The 16,218-nt window shown below is 44.5% G+C and overlaps 2 protein-coding genes across 3 annotated transcripts in view; one reads left to right on the top strand and one right to left on the bottom strand.

Annotated features, from left to right (window-relative positions):
- Positions 1 to 2,294, top strand: part of ENTHD1 (ENTH domain containing 1) — a 66,283-nt gene extending 63,989 nt beyond the window's left edge. The window contains exon 7 of the mRNA XM_025185120.3: positions 1,410 to 2,294. Coding sequence (XP_025040905.2) covers positions 1,410 to 2,008 — 599 coding nt within the window. The 3' untranslated portion in view covers positions 2,009 to 2,294. The remainder of the gene's footprint in view (positions 1 to 1,409) is intronic.
- GRAP2 (GRB2 related adaptor protein 2) overlaps positions 1 to 16,218 on the bottom strand; it is a 160,603-nt gene that overhangs the window by 118,325 nt on the left and 26,060 nt on the right. The window lies entirely within an intron of this gene.

Genomic DNA, 16,218 nt, shown 5'->3' on the forward strand with positions numbered 1-16,218 from the left:
CACTTAAATTCAAAAAGTGATCTTGTGCTTAAAAAGGTTGGAGACTACTGCCATACAACTAACTTCCACTGTATCCTAAGAGGTATTACTTTGGCCCATCTGAGGATTTAACCTTCAGCATAATGTCATTGTAAGGTGTGGGGCCTGGATGTGTCAGACCTATACTCTCTACTTGTCCTACAAGCTCTGTGCTCTCAAGTCATGTGTGAAAATCATGAAATGTCCCATGAATTTTGAAATAAGTGGCTGATCCCACTGTAAAACTGAACATTTGTCTGTTATAACTGAGCACCATGCTGGATGTTTTTGTAGGTGCTTTTTGGCTTGTAAAAGCGGAGTCAGGCAAGAGTTAGAGCTGTTTGGGTTGTGTTTCAAGTACAGCATGTGTTCTGAATGTTACATATAATGCTTGTGTACTTATTTGTTAAAATATCAATTTCACAGCAACTGAATACATATTCTGGGAAACATTTCACCCGTGGCTGCTCCTGAACATTTGCTACATGTTTGGTCAGCCATTTAGGGGCTTTGGTTTTTGGCAGCTCCTCTCTGGCAGCACTGCTCCATGAACTCTCCTTTCTGTGCCTCTCCTCCCCAAAAGATGAACACTTCAAGTCTCTCCAGTAGCAACCATCCTATCCTACAAACCTAATCAGTTGTTGAAGAAATTCCCCCCCCCCACCCTTAGTGTCAGTCACCACAAGCTTTTATCAAGTTGCTAAACACTATAAATAGGCTACAGAAATTGCTGAAGTCCTGCAAAACACAGGGTCAGCTCAGAATTCACCTCTTCAGAAGAGGAACTATATAGTCACTTGTGATTTTCTTGAAAATTACATTTATTTCCACACATTGTGGAGGTGCCCTGAGAGAGACCGTAGTCATACTGCACATGAACGCAGATATCAACTCCAGTGTTGTTAATTCTTTTATCTTAAAGCCCCAGCTCCTGGAGTATTGTTAAACAACAATCTCAGTCTTCATTTTCTGAAAGGATACTTCTAGCCCTTATGGCTATGGAAAAAAGGTTTAAACATGTGAATACCAATGGTTCAAAAGCTAGAAGGCAATGAAATAACTCAAAATATGTTATTTTTTAAAATCTTGTGAAGAAAATCTTAAGAAGAAAGTGATCTGACAAAAATACAAATTTTCCACAGGAAACCACCCCATTTTCCTAACAGCTCTACTGTTTGCATATTGAGACGGTAAGCCATTTAGAGCAGGAGTTGTCACTTTTCTCTGTGTCTCAAGCATGCAGCACGATAGGACCCCAGGGCTTAATCGGGGCTTCAGGTACTATCTAGTATAAATACTATTTAGTATAAATAATTTACTGCTACTAACATTAATGTTACACAAAGACTGTATCATTTTCTTTTTTTGTTTCTCTTTTACCTACATTTTAGATTCAACCAGCTCCATGGCAACAACTTCTTCTTTTTCCACCTTTTCCATCTCATCTCCTGATTCAGTTGTTCCAGAGAACATAGTTCACCCTAACCGTATCCCATCCCATGGACCTTTCAGCTTGTCTTCACCTCACAAGATCTCTTCTTCTGTTTTCTTTAATGATCTCAAAGACAGGGTTACACAACCTTTTTCTTGTCAAAGATCTGAGGAAGAGGGGAGCGAAAACACTAGCATCCTGAATCTCCTTCCAGATAATTCACGAAGTTGCCCTGGCAAAGGAAACAGTTATGAGAGCAGAACTCTCCGCATTTCTGGTGGGAGCTGGGGGGCAGTTCCTCTGCAGAATATAGACATGGTGGTTAGTCCCAGTATGCCTCCTGCTGGAAGCTCATTTAAGATGGACACTACACAGAAAGCCATGGGCACTTTGGAGGAGATAAAAAATGCAGTTCTGGGATTGCGAGAGGACATAGGCAATGTGGCCCAGCAGCTGCAAACCATTGGCAACCAGATGGCAAGTCTGGTGGGGGACATTCAGCATACGAGCAAGTTCCTGACAGCTTCCCAAACTGCTAACGATGCCTCACGTCAGTAGTAATTTTCATAATGGCTACATCAAACTTCAGTGCAGCTTTATGCTACCTTGCCCCAACAATACGCTTCATCTAGGGCATCAGATCTCTTTTCTGGTGTTAAAATAATTACAAATAGAAATCCATGTGGCTGTTCTGTTCTTGTCATGGTCATTAAAAAATAATTTACATCTTTAGCCTTTGAGTATTGTTAACACGTAGACTACACACACCTTGCATTTTACAAATGTTGGCCCTTTGGAATCCTCGCATTGCACGGGACAAAGTTTTGTGCGTGCAAGTCTGCAAGAGCTATTGTTTAATTGCCAGCAAATAAAATAATATATATCATGCAGTTTATTTATAAGGTATCTCCACATGTCGGAACAAACCTGACCCCATTGCAAACTGTATAATATAAGCATGGCTTAGCAGGAAAATGGCAGCACATGCACCCTTGGAAGAACCTCAGTTTTAGTATTAGGGGCTTCCAGAGGCAACCATAGGAAATAACCTACCCAAAGATATAAGATTTACTGACTGAAAAAAGGAGTAGATCAGGGGTGGGGAACCTAAGACCCCAGGGGACGGTTGTAGTCCCTGGCTTGCCCGAGTCCTGCCCCTGAGGCTCAGTGCTCACCCCCCCCCCCAAAGGCTGGAGCACACAAAATCTACTAGCCTGGGTCCCTCTATGCTGTGGTGTGCGAGGGGAATGTGGGGAGTGTGTTTCTCCTCCTCAGTTGGGGGCCACTTCAGAGAGTGTTTGGTTGGATTTTTTTGCTTCTGACATGTGTGCAGCCCCCAACTCATTTTTCTGTGAGTCAGCGGCCCCAGACCCAAAAAAGGTTCCCCTCTTTGGTGTAGGTTAACTAATCACAGAAACAAAACACTGAAATGACAAAATGCACCACTAAATCAACCAGGAAAAAGAAATGAACAGCAGATCTAATTACCCCCCACATAATGCAAACACAGACATATAGCTGTTACATGACTCATTACTTTTTAAGCTGTCTGTAAGCTCTACCATTTGTTATTAGGGATGTTAATAAACTTATATTTGTATAAACGTGTAACCGCTGGATTTTTTTAGCGGTTACATATTTAGACACAGCAGGGCAAGCAGGAGCCGGTATAAACGGGGAGCCAGCTTTTAAACTGGTTCTTTGTGCATACTGGTTCCCACAGAGCTCCCCCCACCTCTGGGTCCCCACAAAGGAAGAAGTGTGGAGGGGCAGGGTTAAAAGCCAGCTCCCCATGGACACCAGCTCCCATGGAGCCGCCTCCCCCACCACTGCTGTTTCTGATAGACAGGCAGCAGCATGGGAGTGTGTGTCTGGGGGGAGGGGGGAAGAGGTGGGAACCGGTACATGCAGGAAGCCAGCTCCCTGTATGTGCAGGCTCCCAGAGAGCCACCTGATCCTTGCCTGCCACCCTTGCTGCCTCTGATACAGGGCACACCACAGCCTAGCACAGGATAAAACAGTTTGACAAAAGTGATGAATAGTGCTATTTTGTCAAACATCAGGAGTGAAAGCACAATTACAGGTGGTGAATTGGAATGCTTTGGAGGAAAATACAAGGGGAGGTAATAAACATGTCATGAAGCACGAATGATGATACATAGGTATGTATTAAAGATTGTTTGTCTCAGTCTATAAATGTTGGGGGACTTTGACATAACTCTTTATCCAGCCTCAGCGGAGTGGGACATGCCACTCACTGAGCTGAGTCTATTGTCAGGTGGTACATATGCAGAGTGGTTCAGGAGCATCTGCTGGCAACTATTACTGTGCTTCGTTGGACAATAAACTTGACTCAGGTGACTTCAAACCTTATCTCATTCCATGGTCCTTGGGGGGACCATCACAGAGTCTGCTGTGCTGGCTACTTGCACAAATCCAGTGCAACATACAGGAGCACACACACACACCCTGCCCCCCCCAAACATTTATCATCATTGGACAGAGCAAGAGACCTTTCAGGACACCACACTGGTAACTTCTGACCCCTACTCCAAGGAAGTGCTGCAAAGAGTAATGGTGATAAATGAGATGTGGGATTCTTCTCTGAGAGCCAATATTAGCAAGGTGTGTGGAAGCCCCATGCAACTGTAAGTACAATTTTTCAGAGACAGAGAAGACCAGAATGCTTGCCACTCCTTATACAAATAAAGGCAGGTAAAGGTCACCCAGCGTCCTGACCAAAATTCTACTACATGCCACCTACCTAACACTCCCCACACAGTTTCCCCTGGAAAAGGCACCCTTCTCTTCCTTTCCTAGCCTGTTGTGTAATGTTGTTTTTGTGCTACTGAAAACTTTGTTGTTTTCATCCTGGAGATGGTTGCATTTCAGCTGTAGATTAAGCACTCCCCTATGTATAGCCTGTGTCTTGGTTTCAATTTGTAAAGTGCTTTGAGAACTGTTAGGACACAAGATGCTATGTTAAAATGTAAAATCATCATTGCCAAGGGGTAAATTAAGGAGGAAAGCATTTGAGTTCCAATTCCAGCAGTCAGTTGACAGGACAGAAGGCTGCAGTTAGTCTAGTCAGACTGTTCTTACATGACTTAAGGGCCTAATTACTCAGACATACCTGCTTAATGTCAAACATAATTTGCCACAATATTTTTGACATTATCCAAGGTTTTTCATTAAATGGGTGAGAGGCACAGCCCATGTTGTGAACCTTCGACAATGGGCTAGTGAAGCAGGGCCAAAGACAACGGGAGAGCACATGCTTCATTCTCTAAACAGGTATTGTAGTGCCTGCTGATCATTACTGCCAGAGGCATTCTGGCTGAGTCATGCCTCCAGGCACTTCTGCTATGGCCTGAATAGCCTCTGCATCCCACTCAGCTTGCTGCTTGCACAACACTGAAAGCCAGAACAGAGCCCTAAGCAAGGGGAGAAGAAAGAAGAAGAGGTTAATCATGAGCTGTGTGAATACAAGAGAATGGGCTACGGGTTCTGAGGTCACAGTAGGAGAATACATACAATGATAACAGAGGTTCATCAATTTGAAACTCAGAACTGGAAAGAGAAGTGGAAATGCCAATAACAGACGCAATGTGGCTGATTTCAAGTGACAGTTTAAATGCTGTCTGATAAAGGTCTAATGGGAGGATAACTGACTGATGAGATTTGTTTGGAAGGGAGCATGCAGTGATAGAAAGGATGGATGGACCTAATCATTACACTCCAGTGGAAGACACATCTGTGGTTAATCAGAACCTGTCTGGTGTTGACGAATATATTAAAAGCTGCTGTGGGCACACTGCCCTCCCCTCTCAGGGGAGGTGGGCAGAATATTTCTGCCATGGCTGCTGCTAACAGAAGCTATTTGAGACTCTCTCTCATTCCTAGAAGATTATGGGAAATTCCTTGACTGATGACATGACCAAAACCATAAATGTGTGTAAGATAAAGTCAAATGGAGGGAGAATCGCTAAAAGGGCAGGGGGTGTGAAAATATGATCGCCTATGAAACAGGAAGCTGAAGAATGACCAGGAACTGAGAAACCCAACCTGCTTCAAGTCCTCTACCACCATCCCTAAATAGTGTATTAAATGAGAGGTGGTGTTGGCTGGCATATCCTGACCATTTTCCATCTTAGGCAACTGCATGCCCTCAGGATTCAGCTCTGGACATAGCTCTTCGCTTCTCGTCTTAAACTACTATGTAGTGTTGCTGTGTAGTGTTGATCTTTACTCATATAACCCAATTTCTCTTCAATTTATGATTCAACACACTGGTATCTTTTATGAGTAAAAGCTAGCGCCAACAAGCACAGCTACTCTCTTCCGCTGACCTTACAGAAATGTAGAGTTGAAAATAAAAAAAAATTTAAAGTAACAGATAAAACTATTTCTCCTTGGAATGTTGCTATAACAAACTTCCCTAGCAGATCCATGTTCCAGCCATTTCTACATGAGTCTCAGGGAAACCTAAATTCCCAGGACACAATGCAGGCTGTGTTCTAGTCCCAGCTTTTAAAGTCCTTTTCTTGGCATCCTTACAGTTTCCCTCTGTTGGTTGTAAGTCCCTGAATGCTACAGTGGCTCTCAGCCACAAACTCTTCTGTTTCATACTCTCTGGAACAGATTGATAATTACAGGATTGTCAAGATAGTTTTAAAATAAAAGCTAGTCGCGACTAACTATGACGTAATAATTTGAAACTGCAGTGTTTGAGGGTCAGACCCCCCTTCCCCGCCCCAAAAGCAACTGTACCGAGTTCTGTAGTGATGGGAGAGGTGTGTTACAGCCATGCTTTAAAAGCATTACAGCCCCACTCTTTCTCTAGTATCCTATGGATGAGTGTAAGGGTAAGCATGGTCTCTCCTCTCTCTCCACATCACACCACTGACTTCAGTTATAGGCATGGGTGGTTGGTGCAGCTGGAGCTGGGGGAGGCAGGCCCCAGGGCTGGCCTTACCATGAGGCAAACTGAGGCGGCCGCCTCAGGTGCCAGACTCTGGGGGAACGCCACTAGGACCCAGAGTGTAGAAAATTGTGTCTGCTGCTGGTGCATCTGTATTCTCTCTGCTCTAGATGCACAGAGATAGTGGAGTGCTGTGCTGGAGGAAGGAGCCCCTAAGTTTTGGTCCAGGCAAGGGGATATGAGGGCGTCATTTGAGCTCCCCGCCTCAGGTGCCAAAATGTGGGCCTACCCTGGCAGGCCCCCAGCACCACCTATAACCCTACCCCCTTTGCTGTGACCCCACCCCACCCGGGGATGGGAAGAGAGACAGGAGGGGCAAGCACATGCTCGCCTCCCAACCTCCCTGGTGCACCCGGGGAGGGAGGAGGGTGTGCAGTGCTGTCCCAGCACCAGGGAGGGAGGAGGCCATGTGGCTCCAGCCTTCCTGGCCAGGAGCACGGGGAGCCTGAGTGCACACCGGGGGTAGCAACACTCCTCCCCAAGAACACCTAGTGCAGGTATTCTGGGGGTAGAGTGTGGGCAAGGCCATGCCTGGTGGTTTGGGAAGACAAAGCCTTCCCCCACCTAGGTTACTGAACGCCTATGGTTATAGGTGTGCAGCACCTCACTCTGTACAATGGTCGAGGCACTCGGAGTGAGAGGTAACTTCCGATAGTGCTTGCAATGGTGTACCACGTTTCTGGAGGACTGGCCAGCATCTTGAAAGTTAAACAGCTGCTCCATTTCAGTCCAGAAGCAGCTGGACCTCAGTGATGACTGAAATCCACTGTTTCTGAAGCATTTGGGGATCCTGGAGGAAAAGTGGTTTTCAAACTTTTTGGACTAGAGACCCCTTTCCCACAGAAAGCCTCTGAGTGTGACCATCCCCTTATAAATTAAAAATGGGGTCTAATTTAATTTAACAGAGGCTTTGGGCTGTCAGCCCCACGGAGCTGACAGCTTGCAGCCACCATGTACCCATGTGATCCCTGGGGGTTACAAGCCCCAGTTTGAGAATCCCTGGGATAGGAAGTGGTAGAGAGATGCAAAATATTACTGTAAAATCCCAAGTATAATGTGCACTTTTCCCCCCATTTTTTTAGGGTCAAAGCTGGGGTGCGCATCATACGTAGGAGATTTTCTGTTAAAGTTTTAAACTCACTCTCCCCTCTGCACAGAAACTTTCCAGCTGCAGCGCGGATCCCCGCCAGGCTCCCACACAAGGCAAGGAACCGGCGTGCTGCCAGACTGCAGCGCCCTGGCTCGCTGCCTGCCTGGTCTCGGTGCGGGCAGCTGGGCTGGGGGGCGGGGAGCAGGTTTCAAACTCCACTGCCGGCTCCCCGGTGCTGCGCACACATTTCCCGGGCGAGCCTGCAGGTCGGAGCGGCCCATTCCTTCCTATATATACACACACACTGTAAAATCGCGAGTATAATGGGGGTGCGCATTATATATAGGAGTTCACTTTTTTCCAGGATTCTGACATTGAAAAGGTAGGTGTGCATTATACATAGGTGTGCATTATATTCACAATTTTACAGTATTAAACATGGAGGGATCTGTTATTATGCACAACTCCTATATGTATAGATGCACAGAGAAAAAAGAATAGAGCTCACATTTTGTAAATAAAATACATTACTTATTTTCAGATTCCATTTTCACAGTTTAAATACAAGTCCAACCATATTTAAGGACACCACTGAACGAACATTTCTAGCCTCTAGATTAGCTTTGTTTAGACCATTAACATAATTAATCTCCTCTAACTCAGACAAATTAGTGTTTCCATGTGGCTCATTAATCTCTGCCTCTTCACCTAAAGAGGCCGTACTTCATGGCACCAATATTATGTAAAACAGCAGCATGCCAGAAATATTTCAAACTGTGGAAGGGCTGAGCATAGCAAGAGCACACTGCCTGTTTTTGTCTAGACATTTTAATGGTATTTTTGAGATTTTTTTTAAGAGGCTCAATTTAGATCACTAAATCCACTGAGATTTGCTGTAATTTCATTCTGATTGAAGTTTGGGGATTAAGAAATAGGGGTTTATTGGTCAATTTTTTCAGAGGAACGCTGCTGCTGCCTGGAAAAAAAAAACACCACAAACTCACATGTTTGTATATGAATAACCTTCTCACTGTAATTAATTCACTAAGAGCATGTAAGAGCCATTTTGTTGAAAGGCCTTTGAAATTATCTGGGGAAAAACGGGGATGTGTGACCCTGTTTCTTCCCGGCCTCTTCACTTTTCCACCCACTTCCCCCGCAGTCCCTCCTCAGATAAGTAATTGTGTTTCCTTTGCCAGCCAAGTTGTGCGCACTTTCCTAGAAATTGAAGCAGATAGAGCCACTGATATGCTTGAAAACAGTCACTGCTCACACTTAGTTTCCCTATCCGCAGGCCTTATTTACACTGGGAATGTGCCCCGATTATTGCTACTGATGGCCAGCTACCAGTTTTGCTGAACCAGAGCAAACTCTAGGATAAATCAGCCAAGCTGCTATTTGCCTTAGTGCAACATTTAATTTGCCTTGTTTTCAAGCATGGCTAAACTGCACCAGTGCAGGTTACAGCTTGCCTAGCTAGATAGCTATTTTAGGTGTGCACATGGCCCCATTACCATCGTATGTGAGCTGCTCTCAGTCTCTAATGCATATATTCTCACCCCCCCCAATCCCTTTGCAGTAGAGTTGTTGTGGAGATAAGTACTATTATTCCCATTTTATAAAGGAACTGAAGCATGTAGAAACTAAATGACTCAGCCAAGGTCACACCCCGGAAGTCTCCCCCCCAACCAAGAGAAGCAGCCAGAAAGCAGGGTCTCCAGACGAAGAACGTTCTACTGTTTTGAGCTTAATTTCTCTATCCTGTGCTAACTGGCTGTTTGCTTCAACGCATTCTGTCCCATTCCCTCCTAGTTTGTTCACCTCAGCTTCACTCCACACCCGACCCTCCTCTCCTGACCCCTTCATATCCTGTTTCCCTTCTCTTTTTGTCCCATTTAACCAATCCCCTCCTAACTAAACCTACATAACACAAAGAAATAATTTATTACATTGTGGAACTAAAATGCCATTTGCTGCCATCACATTGTTCTTTCAGTGCTCTCTGCCTAGCCCGACTCTTGGATTGCTCTGACAGGTGCACCTTGAAGAGTGGTATTCTAGCTAGGTACAGCCATTGGATCACTCAGGTATAAGGCTACGGTTTTTTCATGGAGGTCCAGGAAGTCACAACACGTGTGACTGCAGCAACCTCTGTGAATTCAGCCCCAGCAGCCAGGAGCTGCAAGGTAACCCTGGCACCTCTGGGGAGGAGGGGATTACACCATAGCTCCTGGCCTCTGTTCATGGTGGGGCTGTAGTTGTTGGCTGCCTCATAACTCCTGGTTGCAGCAGGCAGGGGAGGGATCCTAGAAGTGCCATACCCCCATACGGGCTCTCAGATGCACTTTGAAGAGAGGAAGAAATCACAGACATACAAGAATTCGATCCAGAATCTGGAATGGTGATGTGTTCTGAGGAAACTTTGAGGAGAGGGGGGAGTGTCATCACATCAGCTGTATCGTCATCAGGGGATGTGGTATTATTCTATGAACTGGCAGATTGCATGAAAAAGACTTTAAACATTCCCTCAATTTCTGCTGAACACTCTTCTCACCCTGTGTTTGATATTTTAACAACTAGATAGTCACGCTTCTTTTAATAGAAAGATTGTCCCAACCAGTAAAAAATATTTGGAAACCACCGTAGGAGTCTGCACAATCTTATGTTAAAAAAGGCTGACAAATTTGTACTTTTTGCCCCTCATGAAGATCTGGCTACATTCTATACCCATCCTTTTCCCAATTCTGAAGTAGTGGAGTGTGTACTACACAGGAACAAGGCCTCACAAATGCACTCTCTACTCCTTTTGACAAAGAAGGAGAAAGACCGATTGTGTTTGGGAAAAAATATTTCCTTCAGCTACTTTAGGTATGTGAAATGCAAATTATGAAGGCTTTTATGACTCGATTTCAATATTATTTCTGGGGAAAGATGATCTGATTCCAGAACCCTCTATTGGAGAAGCATAAAAGATTAGAAAATGCTCTTTTAGGAGGAGGACAAAAGGTAGCTAAATACCAATTAAGATCAGCATTTTGTTCTTCAAATACTTCAGCTAGAGCAATAACTTCAGTTATTGCATTAACAAGATATGTGTGGCTGAAATCAGAGGGTCTCTCTCTAGAGAAAAGGATGAGACTGAATCTTCCTTTTGATGGAAATGGTTCGTTTAGCAGAAACAGAGAGACAAAGCCCTAGAGAAAATAAGGAATGTCAGTGCTACATCTAGATCTTGGGGGTTGGGGTTAATAGTCAGGTTACTCCTAGTCCCAAAGGACCAGATACTCACTCCAGGTGTGCAGGAATAGAGCAAATGTAGGAATTAATAGCATTGGACAGATGGATTGTACAAATTATTGCAAGTGGTTATTTGATTCACTTCAAATTGTTTTCTCCCACTCGTTTCTCATTGAGCACGGATCTAGTTTATTGGTTTCACTTAGAAATGAAATTCAGTCCCTTTTGCAAGGAGGTACAATAGAGAAAGTACCTTATGAGCACAAAAAGAAGGGGGCTTTAGTCACATTATTTTCTAAATTCCGATTCTATACCATGAGGGAGTCCAATTTATTCCCCATATTCCTCATCTGTATATGACTGTGATATAGCATATAGAGCATGCCACGTGAGGGATCAGGAAAAAGATTATGAGCAGCTGAAACCCACTCTATCTAAATATGTGCATCTTTAGTGCATATGAATGTATTAGATTGTTTTGAAGTGTTGTCACTAAAACATCCTGTAAGTTGAGGAATCAGCCAGATTTTAGCTCCCTAGACATAACAGCAAGGAAAGCAACCAATGCCTGGCAGAGATGTCAAACAACCATCAACAGCTATTGCCCAACAAGGGAGCTACAATTCAATGACTCATCTGCATAAGGCTGTGACAGACCAGGCTGAGTCTGGACACCACTGAGGGCGTCCGCTCAGGGAGTTGGTCAAACTCAGTGCTCCTTACAGCCCCTGACTGGAGACCGTCCCCAAATAGGCCACAAACCAGTCACACCGAGCAAAACACACAAGTGAGGGGTTATAGAACTCAATCCCACCTACCCCGAATAGGTCTTTCTGGTCCCAAAGAACCAGCTACAAACCCCTGGTCAATTTACACTTTGGATCTTACCCACAAGAGCACACTGGACCAATCCTTTAGAATCTAAAAACTAAAGGTTTATTATTAAAAGCATGAGAGTAAGTTTGTTAAGGAGAATACACTGCATGCATCGAATCACCAAGTTCTCGATGCAGGTACTTAGCAGAGATGTTATAAACTGCAATCTTAAAAGTCTCTGGTGTACATCCTATGTCAGGATGGGCCAACGATTCTCCCCGGCTCACTGTTCCTCACAAGGCTGCATCTGGAATCAGTAGCAGACTTGAAGGCAAGATGGAGTTTGCCTCATGGCATTTTATATCCATCCCTAGTATCTTCCAAGCTGGAGCAGGTCACATGGCACAGTGACCTATCCTTGTGTCCCAAGTCAGCAAGCATGATACTGGCTGATCTGCAGGTCCCAGACACATTCCTCAGGTGTGTATTAGCCTCTCCGAGAGTCTTGCTGATTAGCATAGTCACTGGCTGAACATTCTGCGGCCCATGCACATAGGCAGACTCGGCAGTCGCCTAGGGCGCCGCGTTAAACAGGGCGCCCAATGATGACACACCGCTGCTGTGGGCTTTGGATGCGGGGGCACTGATCGTGCATTCCGCCTAGGCCTCCAGTTGCTGGCAGCTCATCTCGGAGGCAGGGTCACTGGTCGCGCATTCCGCCTGGGGCGCCAGTTGCCGGCAGCTTGTCTCGGGCCGTCCCTGCCTGGCACATTGCTCTGTCTGAGACAGAGCATCTTCCAGCATCAACACAGAGTACATATTTATAACTCCACATACAGATATCACATGAGTACGTGAGAAGAATATATAGAATCAGTAGAACAAAAGCTTTCCACTTAACACCTCACATGGCCCCCTTTGTACATACTTTGGGGCAAACACCCCACCCTTGTGTGCAGCAGTGATCTGTCTGATCCCCTTAAAATCCAGTAATGTGAAAAAGGCCACCTTCAAGGAATTGTTCAGTCTTCTCCTGCTCCAACCTGTACTGCAAGCAACAGGGACGCTCAGAAGACTGAAAACTCCAACAGAGGAGATTGGCCCAAGTTTAAGGGACAAACCTGCACTATCCAGTGGGGCGAGAAGGCCTACTTACTCTAAATTGTTGTCCAATCTAATAGGGTGGAAAGTTTAGACGGAGTGCTTATGTTTTATTTGCTTTTGGTGAGTACTGACTTTTTGCCGATCACTTAACATTTATCTTTTGAAGTAATAAACTTGTTTTACTGGTTATCTTTACCAGAGAGGTTGCCTGAAGCATTTGGTAAATTTGCTCAGGGGTTCTACAAAGGCTGGTGTGTGTCCACTTTCCAGTGATTAACCAATTAATACATTTCAGCATGTTCTTGAGGTACAAAGCTCAAGATTGGGGAGCTGGGGAAATTTGGCTGATGCCTTTCTCTGAATGATTCATGAATGGTCCCAGAGCCATCTAGCTAGGTGCGGGACTTCACATGTGGTTCTGCTGCATGATCACAGCACTTGGAGGATTTTGCTGCTTGTCACTAGGAAAGCATTCAGAGAGACAGCCCACGCTGGAGAGTTTTGGGAGCACAGTGGTCCCACAGTCCCAGGCTGCACCCCGAGGATCCCATCGCACTGAAAAAACCCAAAAGGGCTTCACACCATTTTGGATCTCACGGAATTAAGTATTTGTATAAAAAAGTTTAGTTTCCACATATTGTCTCTAATTTCTATAATCCCTTCTTTCCTTCAGACTTGGTTTGTAGCTAAGAATTTATGAGATGTGTATTTCCACATTTCAATATAGACCAGGTCATCTGAAATATCTATTTTATGATAGGACAGAGTACTCCTTTTTTCAGTGGTGTAATGAGGCGGGGTCAGGAGGGCAGTTGCCCCCAGGTGCCACACTACAGGGGTGCCAATTTAGCTGCAGGGCCACTTGGTCCCCTCAGACAAGCCGCTGAGGCAGAGCTGGGTGCGGTGGCAGGAGCAGGCACTTTGAAGGCCTGCCCAGCCCAGCGCCCCTGGCTCGGGAGCCGCTGCTGCCCTCGCTGCGCAGTTCAACACAGTTTTGCCTTTGCGCCCCCCCCCGGCACATAACACCCTCACTATGCCACTGCCTTTTTGGTTTATTCAGAGTGCCAAGGGTATTTACAAAATGCCTCTTGGTTGTGGCAGCATATCTAGAAAACAATGGACCTTATCTAGATGACCATTTAATAAAAGTGTTATCAAAGGAAGAGACCATGTTTGCTCGGAGCCAGGCAAAGATAGAGACTCAGCATCAAGGACATTTCTGACAGATTGGGGTCAAAGTCTTATGTATGCATGTTTCCCATTCAGAGAACGAAAAAATAAAACAAGACAAAGACAGGGTCATTTTAATAGCAACACCCTGTGCAAGACAACAGTGGTTCAGACTTAATTTACCTATGTGGAGGGTTAATCACACCTCTACTATTAGTACTAGACTTGTTGACACACCAGCAGGGGAAGTTATCACCCACCACTTCACGGTTAAGGCTCTGAGATAGTTAGTCTTGATCATTAGAAGTGCAAAACGTACTGATACATTCAAGATAAGAATCCACACAAAAATGTTAGGGTTATAAATGGAACAGGGATTTATTGTAAGTTTCTGTGTATATGAGAGATCATTTTTAGCAGCTATTAGTTGCATATTAGAATATCTGTTGCATCTCAAAAGAGTGTGTCTTTCACGGCCTTTAGTTAATCTTTCAGCTGTATAAGAATAGCATGATTGTAAATAGGCTTTTTTACTCATGATGTAATTAAGAGATTCTCAAAGGTCTTAATAATTTGTATCCTCTAATTGTGAAAGCATGACTAAGCTCAAGTCTCAGGATAGTATAGTATATAATTACGAAGCCTCCTTTTGAACCTATTGCAAGTTGTACCTTGTTCCATCTATCTATTAAGACAGTGTTTTTAATAATCATCACTTCAGCAAGACATAAGTGAATTGCATGTATTAATGCCTGGTGTCCCATTTACTAGTTTTCATAATGCTAAAATAATTCTCTGTATACATTCAAAGTTGTTTTTTAAACCAACGGTGGTTTAATATTTTCACATAAGCCAATCTGCGTTTTTTTCCCCCAAGTCTCACAGTCAAGGTGAGGAAACGAATCTATAAACATTAGAGTTAGGAGGGCTTTATCCTTTTATTTAGACTGATCTAAACAACTGTCTTCAAGCCTGTTTATAATGTTTGAAAAAATAAAAATAAAGGGAAGATTGTTCCTATACAAACTCTTTCAAGATGGCAAAGACATTAACTGGATGGGCCGTTATATTCAACACCCAAATGACATCAAAAGCTAAGAATCTGACACAGCCCATTTATTAGCCTCATTTAGCATGGACACTATAGTTGACAGTTTTTTTCCCTCTCCCCCCTCTTTTTCTGCTGTAAATGTTGGGGTTTCTGTGTCCCTCTGTGCCTCTAGCTCCACTCATCTGAATAAGTGAGTTGTGTCTGTGATGGGGTGCGGTCATAGATGACCCCTTGGGGGTGCCTCCCAGGGTGCTGACATGGCCACTGCCACTCGCCTTTCGGCTCTTTGGGGCTCCTCACCACCCCGTCCTGCTGGGCCAGCTCTACTGGTCTTCCCCAACCAAGGTCCTGAGCTGAGGTCCCTGCCCCCGCCGAGAAGCAGTACAGACACTGAACCACTTCAGGTCCAAGGAGAGTGCAGTTTAGAGCCCAGCATCCTGAGAAAGCACTCCCCAGATGGGATCAAACCATAAAGAATTAGGTAACCCCCTTTAGCAATGAAAGGGGGAATATGCACACTGGTCTCCCCCCCCCCCCCCAGGTTACAATCGCTTACACTGGGTTTGATAAAAAAATAAAAATGGTTTTATTAAGTTGAAGCAGTAGGATTTAAGTAGTAATAAGTGAAAACAGACAGAGCAAAGTAGGTTACAAATCAAAAGAAACACAAGAACGCTTGGCTAATTCTACACTGAAACCTCAGTACAAACTTAATCAAACTCACCCTAAAACCTCTTTTCCAGCTGCCACACCAGGGTGCTGTCTCCCTCCTCCCACCCTCCCCCCCCCCCCCCCGGGTCTCCGGCTCCTTCCTTCCAGTGCAGCCCAACCAAAAGACCCCAGCCTCTGCTTTCCTATTCCTTTTGTTAAGGAGTTGAAGCCACTTCCTACCAGCCACTGCTCAGATTTAAGGACAAAAGATTGTTTAACAGTGGCTGATCTAGAAGTTGCAGGTAACACCCTCCATGCCTCCCATTTACTCATTTGAAACTCATCAAGTATTCCCCAGTCCATGTGTCTAATTTTCTACACACAAATGCTACATACAACCGAGTAAGATAAACAGAAACAGCAGATCATAACATGAAGACTGATGTGTTACATGAAATAATTCGCTCAAACCACCTTTGAGTTATGTGTATTCATGTCCATAAGTCCACTTCATAAAGCATGGGGGGGTGTCCATCACAGTGTCCATGAAAGCTCATGATTGTATATATTTGTTAGTCTCTAAGGCGCTATAGGACCACTTGTTTACTTTTTTTTAAGTTACAGACTAACATGCTACCCCTCTGAGACTTTTAAACATGCAAGGCACT

The sequence above is a fragment of the Pelodiscus sinensis genome, chromosome 1, assembly GCF_052426305.1.
Source record: "Pelodiscus sinensis isolate ZL-2025 chromosome 1, ASM5242630v1, whole genome shotgun sequence".
NCBI lineage: Eukaryota > Metazoa > Chordata > Testudines > Trionychidae > Pelodiscus > Pelodiscus sinensis.